Source organism: Pagrus major, chromosome 7, assembly GCF_040436345.1.
Source record: "Pagrus major chromosome 7, Pma_NU_1.0".
NCBI lineage: Eukaryota > Metazoa > Chordata > Actinopteri > Spariformes > Sparidae > Pagrus > Pagrus major.
In genome coordinates this window covers 23,514,074-23,529,678 of record NC_133221.1, presented here as the reverse complement: position 1 = coordinate 23,529,678, position 15,605 = coordinate 23,514,074, and the positions used below count along the sequence as shown (strand labels likewise).

Genomic DNA, 15,605 nt, shown 5'->3' with positions numbered 1-15,605 from the left:
CGCTGCAGGCTGCAGACTACCCATAGTCCTCTCTGCTCTGTCCTGAGGTGCCTGCTGATTGCATGTGTGTCAATATGTTCAGTGTCTGAGTGTGTTCATGTGTATGCTTTGGTCCCCTGCTGTTTTGCACTTGGTGTTTGTGTGTCCATGCATGTGGTCATACAGGCTTTTATTTCTCTTTGTTTGATGTGTATGTGTGTCCGAATTTATCACTGTGTGTGGCAAGTGTTGTGTGTGTGTGTGTGCATGTGTGTATGATGAGATGAGATTAGACATCCTGCAGGGCTGTAGTTCCGTGGAGGCCACCTGAAACGGCAGGAATGACGGGAATGTGAGAACAGTGATACGCTTCGCTGTCACCACAACAACATCTCTGCCTCATCGTGGGAAGAAGAACAGAAGGAACGGAGAGTAGAATATAGTCGGAGTCAACGTAGAAAGTAGTTGTTTTGAACCTCCTTTTCCAGCCTTTATTGCTGCAAAGGTTGCCAAACTCTTTTTATCTCAACATCAACCTGAGCTCTTCCTGGGTAAAACCTTTTTAAAGAGTTTCTAAGACTTTTAAAGTTACTTGTCCCACCGTACCAGAGGAGTCGAGTCAAGTCATGTATTTATAGATTATCACAGCATGCACACAGAAAACAAAGGGTTCTGTTCTCTTCCATTGTGTTAAGATGATAAAAACATTCCCAACTCTTATCTGAAACAAAAGTACAGAAGAAAAAAACCTTTGAAGTATTGTGATTTAAATACACCGTGAAAATCAAGGCCTGTCTGTGCCGTAACAGCAGACAACTGAATTATACAACAATGAGCGCTGGATATTAGGTGAGAAAAATGTTGAAAATCATATAAACCTTGACGAACTTGAGTTAAAATCAAACACGAGGGGCCCTATTTAAATCTTCTGTGGCGCAAGTGCGTTTAGGGTGTGTCCAACTCCCTTGTGCTCGTCAAACAGTGGATAATCTGGGCAGAAAGTAAAGTGCAAGGCACAAAAGGGGTTGTATTTGAACTCTTAATTAGTCATTAACATGAATTAAACCAATCAGTGTCATCTCCCATTCCCTTTAAGAGCCAGATGGTCACAATACATGCAGTGATCCATTAAGAGAGCCAGCGTTTGTATAACACGCAAGGCACAGCAGATGAACTTAATTGATTATTTAAATCCCCTTACTCGCTGACAAAGTTCAGATTCATACAGTAAAATTATTTGGAATAAAGAATCCACCCTCTGAATGACACTGAGTAAAGAATGTTAATGTGTGCAGCTATTATAGGGCAGTTACATATGTTACATACATATGTTAAATTAAATTATTTTTGTTTGTGAGTTTGTAAATTAGACTTTCAGAACACATTTTTTGGTCTCCTGACTCCTGCCATCTGTTTGTTTGTCTGTTTTCCCGTCAGTCTGTTCATTTGTATTTTCATGTATTTGTGACATGCCTCATTTCCACTGTACTGCATTTTAAACATTACAGCGACTAGCCCAAGGAGAGAAACAGTGGATTAGATGGAACAGCAGTTTGCTTTATTTGTTTGCTTTTGGTGTTTTTATCCAAGTTCCAATCTGTTTAATTTTGATGGACTTGCATTGAAGGTGATGAGCTACAAATACAAAAGAAATTGGAATGGGCTCACCAAAGCATTAATTCATAGCACATTAGTGGTGAAAACCTCTGCAGGATACCTTAAATTAAATTTTCCTGTCATGAATTTTTATAGTACTTTTTTTCAATTCAGTATTGTATTTGATGGGTTTGGATCTGCAGTCCACGATTGTACTGTTGTGCGAAGTAGAATTAGCACCATTATTCAATGCAACCATCAGACAATTGGTGTTTGATATGTTGTTTAAAATGAAAAACATCCTCACTGAGCTGATCAGTGCTACAGCACCAGCAATCAACCATACCTTCTTTATGTTTAGTCAAATGTGAGCCAGTGGTGTCTGAGATATCAGGTTGACAGGTGGAAGGAGTGAATATCTACACTCCACCTGATTGCACTGCATGACGGACCATCGTCGCTGCAACAACAACGTGAGAGAGATGTATCATGTGTTGTGATCCGCTGTGTTTCAAATGAAGAGTGAGGACTGAGGCGTGGTGTGTGTGTGTGTGTGTGTGTGTGTGTGACAGCAGGTGTTGCTCTCCTGTGGCAGACTCTGCGCTCAGCTCTCCCACTGTGGCTGGTTATTAATGGCTACAGATTCATTACAAGCAGCCAGTCAGCCATGCTGCCAGCACGCCCAACGCTATTAATCACACAGTCAGACTGATTGATGCGCACACACAAACACACATACAGTTTACACAAACCTGTGCAACACTGATCAAAACTTCTCCAGTTATTCAGATACTATCGTGATTTTTCCGCTGGTTTAACTAATGTTTTACCTCTTTGTCTCCATCCCCTCCATTTCCTGATCCCTCCCTCCTTTCCTTCTCCTCTCAGAGGACATCTTTATCCTCCATGGGAAGGATAAGAAGAACCCTCTCATCTATGGCCTGTTTACCACTTCAAGGTATATACCTCTGTAAAGCAGAAAACATGGGAATATGTCTTGAATTGCCACTCAGGGAAGAGTTTTTGTTTCTACAGAGATCGGTTATAGTGGGGAAAAAAACGTACTGAGTCATTGGTATTGATTAACAAACGTTGCAGATATATTTAGGCTCAGCTGTTTTGTGCTACAGTACATTACAAGACAGCAAAACCCTCTTTCCTATGAGTGTCATGTGAAAGAAAGAATTGTAGAGTATAAATGTGAGGAGCATTTATACTGTATGAATTGTTTTATGGATATGCTTTACTGAAAATAAACAATCATGATTACCAAAGAAACAAATAGAAGAAAGAAAAATAGACGTTTTCATCCAGTTTATGTTGAAATGAAATCAAACTTTGATTGTGGGGGGTTGAAAGTCACAAATGATTAAAAAAAATTTAAAAGCTACAAACCATGTAATCTCACAGCCATAAATTAAACAGCAGATGTAGTGACAGTGGAGGTGATGATGAGGTTTTAGTTAATGATGATTCATGCAGAGAAGATTTCCCACCACTGACCAGACACCTGTTCGAAAATCCATAGCAGACAGATGGAATTTAAAGTATAAATACCAGAGCTCCATAACACTAACATGCCATATTCAAGAAGATAAAACTAATGGTTTATATACATAACATAGAAACATCTTTACTGAATTACATATGAAACAGGTGTGAGTTATCATGTGGGGAATTACAGTAGGTAACAAAAATAACCTGTCATTTAACTTTATCTTCACACACTGATCAGCCACTGTATTGTCCTGTATTATGTTTCATGTGATGGGAGTGAAACAAGTGACATGATGTGAATTACATTACGTTTGTTTGCTCCATGTCACACTGTGATGTGTGTCACTGTAGTGTGAGGGCACACACAGGCCGCAGGGTCCTCCATCACGCTGTGACTCATGAATGAAACACATTCATTTATGTTAACAATAAGGAGCTCATGTGAGCCTTCATCACCATTTCATCATCATCATCAACATCATCAGTGCCCTGACCTGACTGTGACACAGCGAGTGTGGTGAGTGTGGTGTGTGTGTGTGTGTGTGTGTGTGTGTGTGTGTGTGTGTGTGTGTGTGTAGGATGGGAGAGGCTATAGTTCATCATACTTTCCTCACACAGACACGCGTCAATATGATGTGATTTATGGAAATATAGATACAATCATAACAGCTTATGACGCTAATTGGGTGTGTTTGAGTGATTAAATTATTGCCTCACTCATTTGACGGCACAATCTCTAATGTTTTTGACTGTTTTTCACACCCCAATTGTGTGATTGCTGCAGTGAATCAGTCTGAAGTTGCTGTATCGATGAACTGTGTCTTTCAAGCCCTTGGATTCATTTTTTAAATATATGTTCATTTTAATGAGTTGTCGTTTTTAGGATACCACAAGGAACTATGTCTCTGTCTGTCTTGAGACTCAAAAAAAAAAACATGAAGAGAAAAACATGCAGTATACTTGTTCCAGAAGTCAAACTAGAACAACAACATGCTGTGCAACTTTAAACTTTATTAAAAACCGAGACAAAACACAAAAAATATGAAACAGCACTGAAATGGGGATTAGAGTCCACAGACAATATGCTTCCTGTTAGTGTCTACAAAATGGTAATTTGCTCACATTGTCAGAGAGATAGTCATAACAGAGAGGGAGAGGAGAACATTTTTCTGGAACACAGCAATGACACAAAAACAAACATAAAACTGCATAATACAAGGCAGACAGACACTTAAAAAGGCTCAGACAGACAGGCTCTCATTAAGACTGCCTCTCTGTAAGACAGATAGCAGGTGAACAGATACAACACAGAATGAAAAATAGAGGGAAAATAAATTGAGGAAAAGCCAGAACAAATGAGCAACTGAGCTAAAAACTAAAAAAGCCTGCAGTTTCTCATTTTCTCCAAAGTTACTGACGGCACCACATGTTCTGAGAATAACCCAGTTTCAGAGGCGGACGCAAGAGCTTAACAGTAGCAGCACAAGTATGACAACATTTGGCGTGGCGGAGCAGGGAGTTGGTCTGTTTTTGGGATTTGGAAAGTGACTGGAATCTCAGCGGGGAACGGATAGAAATCCAAGGCATCACCCAGGGTGGGGTCCCAACCACAGAACTGCAGAATGCAGAAAGGTCATTCCATCTGAATGGAAACTTCTCTCTGACTGCACACAGAGCTGTTTGTCCCCTGTGATGGAGTCAAGAGTGAGGGCTGTGGATCTCTGGGATTCGCTTTACATTTGATTTTTTTTTTATTTTGATATTCCATCTATGCAATGCAAATATATATATATATATATTGCATTTTTATGTTCATTTGTTAACTTATTTGCTTATTAATTCAGACATCCCTTCCTTTATTTATTTGTTTGGGCATTTTTTCTAAAATCTCAGTTATTACTGGTCAAATATAACTTCAAGATATTAGGAATTCATATTACACACATGGTCAAAGGAGGGCTATGGCGGGAATTTCTTTGGAACAGCTGTGGCTCCTTCAGTCCACATGCGTGGATTCTTGCCCATCCCACATTCGATCTCAGATACCAGACACCAGTGTTAATATTTCGACAACGAAATGAAACATCTCGCTGCAGTGTTTAGTTGTTTCTGGATACATTTTCAGATTTGTTAAGGGGCAACGGATACAAGTTCTCTATATTACTGGAATATACATACATACTAGGCATCCTCAAGGTGCCAATGGCAGCCCTCAGAAACATTTTGTGTGGCACCTGAACCTGACATGAAATGCATGCATTTTATATCATATATGTATCACATGCCGTCGATTTAGAAGCTTTCAATAGCCTACGTTTAATTAACTACTCGGCGACTGCGTCAAACTGCAACTCCCCTGACAAGCTTCTGTCAGGGTAAGAATGTACTTTCAGCAAGCAGCTGGTTCCACGCCAACTAGTGCCACCTCGCAAGTGTTGCAGAAATTATGTTCGGTCATCATTACTGGTGCTAAAGTCATTTAAGTGGACAATTTTGACAGTTTAATGTGGAAGTTAGATGGAAAAACCACCACAGAAAAACACTGTGTGGTTAAAGAGAATATTAGGTTTCAGGAAAATGAATCTACTCTAATTTCATCTGACCTCAGGCGACAGATAAAGTGATCTGCCTTATCTGAGAACCGGTGAATTTTTTTGCTCAAGGAATTAAATGTTAAACTGCGTTATCACAAATCATACGACACGTTTGAGGGTTTTACTGTGTGGCCTATAGTCATTTGCTCTCTCCCTAAATTGGCCCTCAAGTTATCAAAACTTTGAGAATATGTACTAGGAAACTTGGGAGAAAAAGGTAGAAATAGGTAATTTCTTTGGCATTTTTAAATATACTCATGGGAAAATTGTTATGTGGATTTTCTGTCTTAATTCACTTTACACACAAATTCAGCAGAACTTTATAGTTGGAAGAAGGATCGCCATTTAACAGATTTAAGCTCATACTGAAAAACATTTTCCTTTCAGAGCAACAAATTAAACTCGGTGCCTCTGACTTACAGCTGTACGCAGCTGAGAGAGAAAATAGAGCTTCCCTCTACTGACAAATTAGACTAAACATACTTTAGTGTGTGTGTCAGCCATGTGAGCTGAAGGAAACCACCATGATACATCACAACACAGCCTTTCTGTTTGTAGAGGCTCTGCCCATGATCCTAACCATGATCTTAACTACGGTGGATGGGATGTGTTGTGGTGGGGACCAATGTGCTGAAAGCCGCACATTCATCCAGGCCGGACTTTGGGTTGGAACACATTCAGTGAATTGATGCGTTCAAGCTGAACAGCCACAATGACTCACAGCTCTTCATACAGTGCACCACTTTCATACTTAATATACTGCTTTAAGACCATTGCAACTCATCAAGTGAAATCATCAAAGACACGCTCAGCTTATGTTTTTATTCATGCTCGCTAGAGGAATAATGGATGGAAAGATTCTGACTGTGATGAGTGACAGTTCTCCTCCTTTCTTCCTGGATTCTCCTCAGTGACATCCTGAATGGTTCAGCAGTGTGCGTCTATCGTATGGAGGATGTGGTTCGGGCCTTCAAAGGAAACTTCCTGCATAAGGAGGGACCTCAGTACAAGTGGGCAGAGTTTACAGGCAAGGTGCCCTACCCCCGACCAGGAACTGTAAGTTAATGCTCAAAACTCTGACTGGTTGCTCTATACTGTATAATCCAACTGCGTGGATACCAAGTGCTTCAAACAAGAGGGCAATTCAGGCACTCTAAATATAAGATAGTATTACAAACAAGAGGGAAATATTAAAAAAGCATTTATTGTAGTGGCCAAATCATAAAAAAAGAGACATTGCGAAGACCTGGTCGAAATATGTTGGCTTTTTTAATGATTTAGCCACTACATAAGCACTTGCTTGATGCACACTGATAGCTACACTCAGATATTGGGACAAAGTCAGTCAGTTCAGCAAAATAAGGCACTTTATTTTCATACAAGAATGAGGATGGAAAGTTATTTTTAAATTGAATTACACCAGAGGTATTGAATGAAAGTTTCTCTGTCCTCCAAACATTCATCGCCTTTTTATTTCTCTGTGTCTCAGTGTCCCAGCAGTACATATGGAAGTTACAGCTCAACCAGAGAGTATCCTGACGACGTCATCTTCTTCAGCAGGACTCACCCGCTGCTGCAGGTTCAGCTGATATTTCACTTTATTAAATTACACCAATCTAATTTAATTAGATGTTGGCCTGTTGTGCACAAGGGTCAATTCTTGTGCCTCTGAACGCCTTGAAACAAAGTAAACTCTGTTTTAGTGTTACACAGTACTGCCAGATGACAGAGCAGCTTCTTTCCTCAGGCTCAACTCGTCCTCAGCGCTCTAATAAATAGTATAAATGGTTTTATTTTATGACTTACTGTATCCGATCCGGTGACAGGCATTAAGAATGAATAATTTTGACTATAATAATTATATAGATGTAGCCAATTATCTCCCTGATGGTCTTGTTTGCCTATGCACGTCATCTAGAGGCATCATTTGTTTCATAACCTAAGTTTAAGTGACATTATGAGAAAACACTGAGAACTTATCAACAATGAACAATATAATTGGAAAAATACTTAATAAAACACATCAGTCGAACGTTTCTTATGTAATGTTTTACATTTTTTGATTATGAAATTCAAATAATTATACTTTCTCACTGTTTTAGGAAAATGTGCTGCCGCTGGGAGAGCGCCCCCTCCTGGTCAGAGTGGGTGTTCACTACAAGTTCAGCAAACTGCTGGTGGACAGAGTGGAGGCCGTGGACGGCACCTATGACGTCCTGTTCATCGGCACAGGTAGAGTGTGTGCAGCAGACCTTTTCTCTTAATTTTGTGAGGGCGTAGGATTGTGTGCTTATTGTTTTAACCCCACGAAGTGTGTTTTTCACAATAAAATGTATCAATCTTTTCCTTTTGTAGACTCAGGCCTTGTGCTGAAGGCCATCCATCTGCCCAGAGAACACGGTCAAAGTCAGGAGGTCACTCTGGAGCAGCTGCAGGTCTTTCAGGTACAGCAATCTCCTATTTCAGGGATTTTAGCATGTTGTAGCCTATTTGTTATAAAGGTGTGTACTTTGCATTGCAGGTAATCCTTCTGCAAATAAAGTTGTTGTGTTTCAGTTTTTCAAATGTATTTCTCCTGCCTTTGGTGTCCATCCACTTCCTTGTAGTATGAAATTAAATATTAGACTCGATAACTTGATTGTGAGGAGATAACGCAGCACAGACTATTTTAAATCAGTCTGAACTGAAGGCTGCATTGCTATGCAATAAAAACACAGAGGAAATAGTGTAATTCAGCGTAATCAAATATCTCATTAAGCTGTATATTGTGTTTTCCCAGCCATGAATGTCCTGTAAAACTATTACACTAGAAGTGTAGTAAACACTTTCATCTAAAGTGTGTTATTTAGCACAATTTGGCTCAAGTACTGCAGCTGCTCATAGTTATAATGTTGGACAACCACAGTTTACAAGACTCACCGTTCAGTCCAGTATTAATTCCATCAAATGCTCAAATTCAAAATGCGGGGAAAAGCTGTGTTTCACTGATGTGGTTGAGATTTCTTTGTCTGAAAATGGTCAGACCATGTTTTTTTCTGCTCTCTATTGTTCAGTATGTGGTCTGTGAAATCGATATGGAAACATGTCTGATTACCAGACGATGAGATCAGCTCTCTGAATTATTTAAAACTGTTGTTGTGGTTTGCAGCTGAAGCCAAAGATATAAAAACAATTTCTTTTTATTCCTTTTAAATTGATTCATTATGTCTATCTATCTATCTATCTATCTATCTATCTATCTATCTATCTATCTGTGACAGTGACAGTTTCTTTTTCTATTTGTGTTTCTCAATTTTTTTCTCTCTCCTCCCCACAGCACAAATCACCTGTGACAGCCATGACGCTCTCAAAGAAAAAGGTAACAGATGAGAGACAGAAACTCACTTTAAAAACTTCCAAACTCCTCTACACACACGCACGCACGCACACACACACAAACGAACAAGCACAACATCTCACTTATCACTCATCTCCCCACCTTGTATCTCCAAGGACAGCTTCATCACCAGTTGCTATGGTTACCCTACCTCAGTCAGAGCAATAATGAAGAGATTCAACGCACGCACACACACATGCACAAGCACACCCACACACACGTAAATACACTTTGCATTATTAAAATAGTCTGGGTTTCATGAAAAGAAAAACTAAAGCTCGCTCACACAACCACACATAAACACACATGAGAATAACAAAAAACAAGCATCGCCATGCTCCTCACACATGCACACACTCCCCGTGGCCACGCACTGACATTGTTACAGTGTGAGGAAGATGTGTGACTCAGAGTGAAGATGAATCTGGTTTAGCTCTGATTGTCAGTGTGTCTCTCTGTTTAACGGGAGCAAACTGATGCTGCTTTCTCTCGTGGCCTTTCCTCATTTATTACTTTCCTGCGTCCTCTTTCTCTTTCCACCTCCATTCCATCACTATTTCTATTGTTCATCCCACCTCTCCTTTCCTCCATCTCCAGCAGTGGTTGTTTGTGGGCTCCAGGGAGGGTGTGTCTCAGCTGGGCCTGTATCAGTGTGAGCTGTACGGTCAGGCCTGCGCTGAGTGCTGCCTGGCCAGAGACCCCTACTGCACCTGGGATGGACACGCCTGCAGCCCCTTCATGCCAACCGTACGCAGGTAGGGACGACAAATTAAATCTGTTCAGCCAAACACTAATCTGTTTAGGTTGGAAATCCCTTAAAAGATGAATATTTTTTTCTCTAACTCTGGAAAGCAAAGGACAAACACATGGAATTGATCTTTTCTAATCAGATTTAAACCACATTTGTTGATAGTTTGGAATGTGGCTCACATTACATCTGAACTCAGATCTTGTTGATTAAATGTTAAATGTTTTCCCTCTTGACCAACACTTGGTTCATTTACAAAGACTGACACACGAACATAGTTCCAAGTGGTATTTGCCAATGATAATGTTTTGAAGTCACCTTTCCATGCCATCATCATCACAATTTCCACTTTGTTCACACTAAATTCAATAAGGCATGAGGCAGATTGGCGTGAAATTTGCAGACCAAATGGATGCTCTCAAGTGGAAAAAGCTTTTTTTTCCCGATGTCCCCATGGCCTTTCTTTGAGCACCACACTCAGGACAGACGTTGCATTGTTTAGCCCCACTTTTGTTCAAGTAAAGTCAGTATGTTGTTGTGTCAAACACTTTTCCACATTACAGGGTGTAATGAGCATCGGAGCCTTTTGAGCGACTAACAATTTGTTCACTGTAATTTCATGTCTTTTTCTCTACAGGAGGAATGCTCGTCACTTAGGGGAGGATGAAGATCCACTAACTCAGTGTGTCAGACAGGGAGGTGAGGAGCTAATTGACTGTAAAGATTCATACAGATACAATCACTGTGGGTTGACCTTTAGCTGACAGTTACTGTAACACATGAGCTTTAACAAACAACTTAGCTACAGATAATTAGATTCAAATATCACTACATGTTGTACATATTTTTTAGATTACTGCTGTAAACATAGTTTTGATCCTCAGTGTCTTATACATAGTACACAGTGTAATATTTTGGTACACATATGTGCAGTATATGCAGAGTAATAGCATTCAATTTAAATATTTTTATGGCCAAAATCACAATATAGAATTTACTGTGATTCCCTTCATCCTTTTAATCTTGATTCAGTTAAAGAAAAACTCCACAAATTAGTGAAAAACTCAAAAATTAAGGCAAAATAATGTAATGTATGTAATTAAAGAAACAGTTCTCTGCAAAAACAAGAGAAGTGAACAAACTAAAATTAAACAAAATACAGATCTCTAACCCGTCACATCTTTTCCTCACCTTTATTCAGCCGGGCTGCAGGTGGAGGCAGAGCAGAGGGTGATGATGGTTGCAGAGGGCAACAGCACCTACCTGGAATGTCTGCCCCGATCTAGACATGCTGCAGTTACCTGGTACAAACAGGCTGGAGAGAACAGTCCTGAGCTAAACCAGGTACATACACACACACACACACACACACACACACACACACACACACACACACACATATTTTATGTGATACTTGAAACTATGCTCTCAAAACAAAGATTATAAATACTGGAGGATACAAACTTCATCCTACACTTCCATAGTATGTGAAGTTTCCAGTACCACCCACAAACTTAAATTAAGGATGCAGGTCGCACCCCTTTCTTCCAATACAGTGACTGCTGATAATTGCAAAGAGTCTCTCATCGCTAATAATACTCATTCATAAAGCATTCATAAAATCTCTCTCTTTCTCCAGGTGGTAACAGGTGACCAGCTGGTGGTGATCGAGCGGGGCATCCTGATTCGTCAAGCTGAGCTGTCTCACGGTGGCGTCTACCACTGCCAGGTGGAGGAGCACGGCTACCACTGGACCGCCGTCACCGTCCGCCTTGCCGTCTGGAGCCCCTCAGCCAATCGCCTCCTCGCTTCCTGGTCTAGCTCCTATCAGAGCAAAGGAACCCAGCCCTGGTACGAGGACGTGATGGCGCTGATTCACCCAGGAAACCTTGGCCAGCACTGCCGGGCGCTGGGATACCGCCCCCCACGCAACCACCGCCGCCACGGTGACATCGTGGTGGAGCCGAACAAAGAGAAAGAGAGGGGGGAGAGGCACAAGCATGGGGGAGGAAGAGGAGGAGGAGGAGGAGGAGGAGGAGGGGGAGGAAGAGCAGCGGGGAGGAAGAGCAGGAGCAAGCCGCAGCAGAGGGCACCGAGGAGCGCTTGAATGTGTCGCAGAAGAGGAGAGCGGAACACACATTTATGTTAATGAACACACACAAACACACACTTAACTTATACACAGAAACAGACATATACTGTATGTACAGAGACTTCAACATGCGCATGCACTTATCTACAAACAAAAAAGGCATCCTTTCATTTTAGTGACAAACTTCCAAACTAAGCTACACACAAACAACTGAAGTATGTACAGGAGGACGTGAACAGCAGAGACTGTCACATCTGGAAAAAAGACTTGTGAATAAAGACGCTAAAGGAGAACACATTAGATTGTGTAGCATGTTGAATGAAGGATGAAGGTCACGTCCAGATCATTCAGAGGATTCGGATTTGGAGCGTCTACAGAGGGGAAAAAAAGTCTTGTTTCAAAAGAAGATATCAAACATTTGAGAAATCATCCAACCCCTCAAGGACCATACTGGTGGCTTTGCATGTTCCTGCCCATTAATTACGAATCCCATACATACTGCCAATTATTCTCCAAAACAGATGTTTTTAGATTGATTTCGTACCTTCGAGGCTGCACTTTCAGTGCACTTTGAAAGTCATCTTACAAAAACATTTAATCCATTATAGTGAACAGTATGATGCCTTTTCTCTTTTAAAGTCATGTTAGTGCAGCTGCAAGCAGCATTTTCCAAACGTTTCTCTGTATTGCATTCAAATTTCACAGACAGCCCGTCCTTGGCCTTCATGGAAAAGGTTTTGATTGATGAGCTCTGATTGTCAGAAAAGTGAAAGAAAGAAAAACAAATCTCAGATGTCGGTACAACCTTGAACAACAGCTAAACTCAGACATAAAAGGGAGGCTTTTAAATATTCTTTGTATCAATCTAAAACCCTTATTGGAAAATAATCAGCAGTTATAGTTAATTAAAGGGTTTATTATGATTTACTGTAGGTTGTGGAGAGCAGTAAATAGCACTGATGAGTTTTTTGCATCTCTTTGCTCAAATGGAAATAAAGCAACAACTCACCTAGAGTGGGAGTTCTGTTAGTTTCTGCAGATAGGTGGGGTGTGACCACGAGATGTCTGGCCGCGACCACAGAGATGAAGGGCAGAGAAAAGCAGGTCTTTGATGAGGTTAGCGATCTACTTTCCCAGGACCTCGCAGCCACACAGACACATGCAGGAGATGTTTCCATTATGTTCTCCTCTATGTTAGCCGGCATGGTTCACAGACATATGTGGCACTGATTTCATGCCACGCAACTCAGAGCTTAGTATAGGTGTGGGAAAAAACATTTAGTGATGTCAGAGAAAATGCTCCATGCTATTTTGAGTGTTGGTTTAGTCCCACATGAAGACAGTGTACAGATTTAGGAAACGTGTTTATATGTTTATGTTGTCACGTAGGACAAAAGTAACATCTGCACATCGACTCTGGTTTGCAAACAAATGTACACATTTTCATTTTTGTTATGTGAATTTCTGGGAAAAAAACTGTGTAGCTGCTTTTAGATGAACCTTTCCAGTAACTGAAAAGAACTATAAATTTCCTCTTGACATTCATGATTGAGTGTGTTTTAAGTGGTTTTAATGAGTCTAAACCTCATAACCATGTACATTTTTGGCAAAACAGGGATATTTTACTTCGTAGTATATAACATCTACTTTTAGCAAGTAGAAATTGAGGCTCTGTATCTATCGGACAGAAAAAATGTTGTACTGTAACTTGCATTTAAAGAAGATGTTTTCAGTGGTGTTTGATACGACATGGACAAGAAAACATCATTCAATGAGGACCGAACAATGAACTGAACTGCCAAGAGACTTTGTACAGAACATGCATGTTTTTCAACTCATGGCTCAGGACCCAAAGTGGGCCGTTGGTGACTTTGAATGGCGTCCAGCTCAACTAAAGAAGTGGAGTGATATACTGCTGGTCCTGCAGCTCCAGCTGGTAATGACATCTGGCTGTAAATTATGAAGCAGGCCTGATGTATAATAAAGAAGCCTTTATTATACAAAGTTGGAAGTGGAGCGAGTGCTGAACAGGACTGGCGTCGAGGGGAATTTGGACTTTGTGGATGTGAGCGACTTCATTAACTTTGTAAGGCAGTAAATTGTGATTTGTTCTTAATGTTAAAATGTTAAATCAACACAACTTGTTCCACCTCTATTTATCTTTATTCTCAGTGGTATTTATTTGCTTAGTCTGGAGTTAAACTGCTTGTTTCAGAAGTTGTGAGGTCAGAGTTTTTGGGAAGCTCTTCATCACACAGTTCATTCAACCATGATGTCTCACAAACTGTCTCCCCGTCCGTCTGTCTTTGTATGCATGTACTGTATGTTTGTGCCCACACACTGAATTCTGCACAGTACTTGTCTATCTTTTTTTTTCTGAATGCTACCATCTGCCTCTGTTGATGCACCTTCCCACTCCCACCTGCGGAAACACAAATCAGTCCTGCCTGCAATCGTAGCTTCTCTGAGAATCTGGACCTTCCTGCAGGCTTTTCAAATTAACACTGCTTCAGCTCGAGGCAAAAGGAAATAAAAGTGTTTAAAATTTCATTATTTGTTTTTTCTGTTTCTCTGTCGTTTCCCAGAACAATGAATACAAACCAAGTGTTCAAACAAAACGAGCGCAGCAGTAGTACAGTACTTTACAGATTAGATTGAATTAGGGATGGAAATATGTAATGCTACTGAGAAGAGTTAACTAAATTTATTTGATTTACTGGAAGGAGATGCATTTACATGCACGGTTAAGTCCAATAATAACAGTCTCGTATTTTATTTCATTTCAAAATGGTGAAGCTGATCACGCAATCCCTCCTATATTACAGTAAATACATCCCATGCTGCGTCCTGCAGCATTCCAGTCCCCTTTCACTGTTAGTTGTATTTCTGTATGTGTGTGAGTGCTTGTACAGCATGCATCTGTGTGTCTTTGTGTGTGTTTGACACGAGTTGGATCAGAGCGAGAGGAACTGAAACGGAGGTTCACAGGCCAAACCAGTAAATCTGTCAAATTGTGAACTCGACAATGGATCGGAGACACTTTTGATGCTGTAAGAAAAACAAGCAAGAACGACTCAGAGCAGAACATTAACATTTGGCTCCTCGGCTTTGGCCACATGAAAAGGCAAACCAGCGCTGAGCTACTTCTTGAATGTGTGCATTTGAGTAAAGAGAGAAAAAGGGAGTTTATGGGGGAGTGTGTGTGTGTATAACTGTTGAATGTTGAAAGTGTGTACTGTAAGTGTCAGGTACGGCCACGTCTCAAAAATGAAAGGGTGTGTGGGTGAGTGTGAAGCTGGCAGTTGAACCAAATGCAATCAGGATTTGGTGGCTTTTCAGACTGCTGTCAGAAATTATATTTAGGGCATGAAGGGTAAACGCTGTCAGTGCGAGCACAGGTGTGTTCAATGGTGTTAACAGCAGATAAAGCCTGTGAGTCATTGCATGAGTCCACAAACAAGAACAAGAAGTTCATACTTGAAGCTTTTCCTGTCGAAAGCTTGTCTGTTTCTGTTTGAAGCTAAGCTAACATCCACTACTGTGCTGGCTAGATTTTGTGTATTTGACTGAAAGTTATGCAATAATTATTTTGTGAGCATTCACAAACAATATCTCACGAGTCACAACCACTGACATACAGTCTGTAAGTTTCTCACAATATTAGATACACACTTAAACACGTGTAGAGAATCAGATGCTAGTTCCTGCGTCGGCTAGCTTCTG

At 40.6% G+C, this 15,605-nt stretch overlaps 1 protein-coding gene across 1 annotated transcript in view; it reads left to right on the top strand.

Moving 5' to 3' along the window:
* sema3h (sema domain, immunoglobulin domain (Ig), short basic domain, secreted, (semaphorin) 3H) overlaps nt 1-11,897 on the top strand; it is a 54,531-nt gene extending 42,634 nt beyond the window's left edge. Inside the window, exons 9-18 of the mRNA XM_073470213.1 lie at nt 2,464-2,533; nt 6,578-6,722; nt 7,156-7,245; nt 7,769-7,898; nt 8,022-8,110; nt 8,983-9,024; nt 9,640-9,797; nt 10,428-10,489; nt 10,992-11,134; nt 11,430-11,897. Coding sequence (XP_073326314.1) covers nt 2,464-2,533; nt 6,578-6,722; nt 7,156-7,245; nt 7,769-7,898; nt 8,022-8,110; nt 8,983-9,024; nt 9,640-9,797; nt 10,428-10,489; nt 10,992-11,134; nt 11,430-11,897 — 1,397 coding nt within the window. The remainder of the gene's footprint in view (nt 1-2,463; nt 2,534-6,577; nt 6,723-7,155; nt 7,246-7,768; nt 7,899-8,021; nt 8,111-8,982; nt 9,025-9,639; nt 9,798-10,427; nt 10,490-10,991; nt 11,135-11,429) is intronic.
* The last annotated feature ends 3,708 nt before the right edge of the window (nt 11,898-15,605 follow it).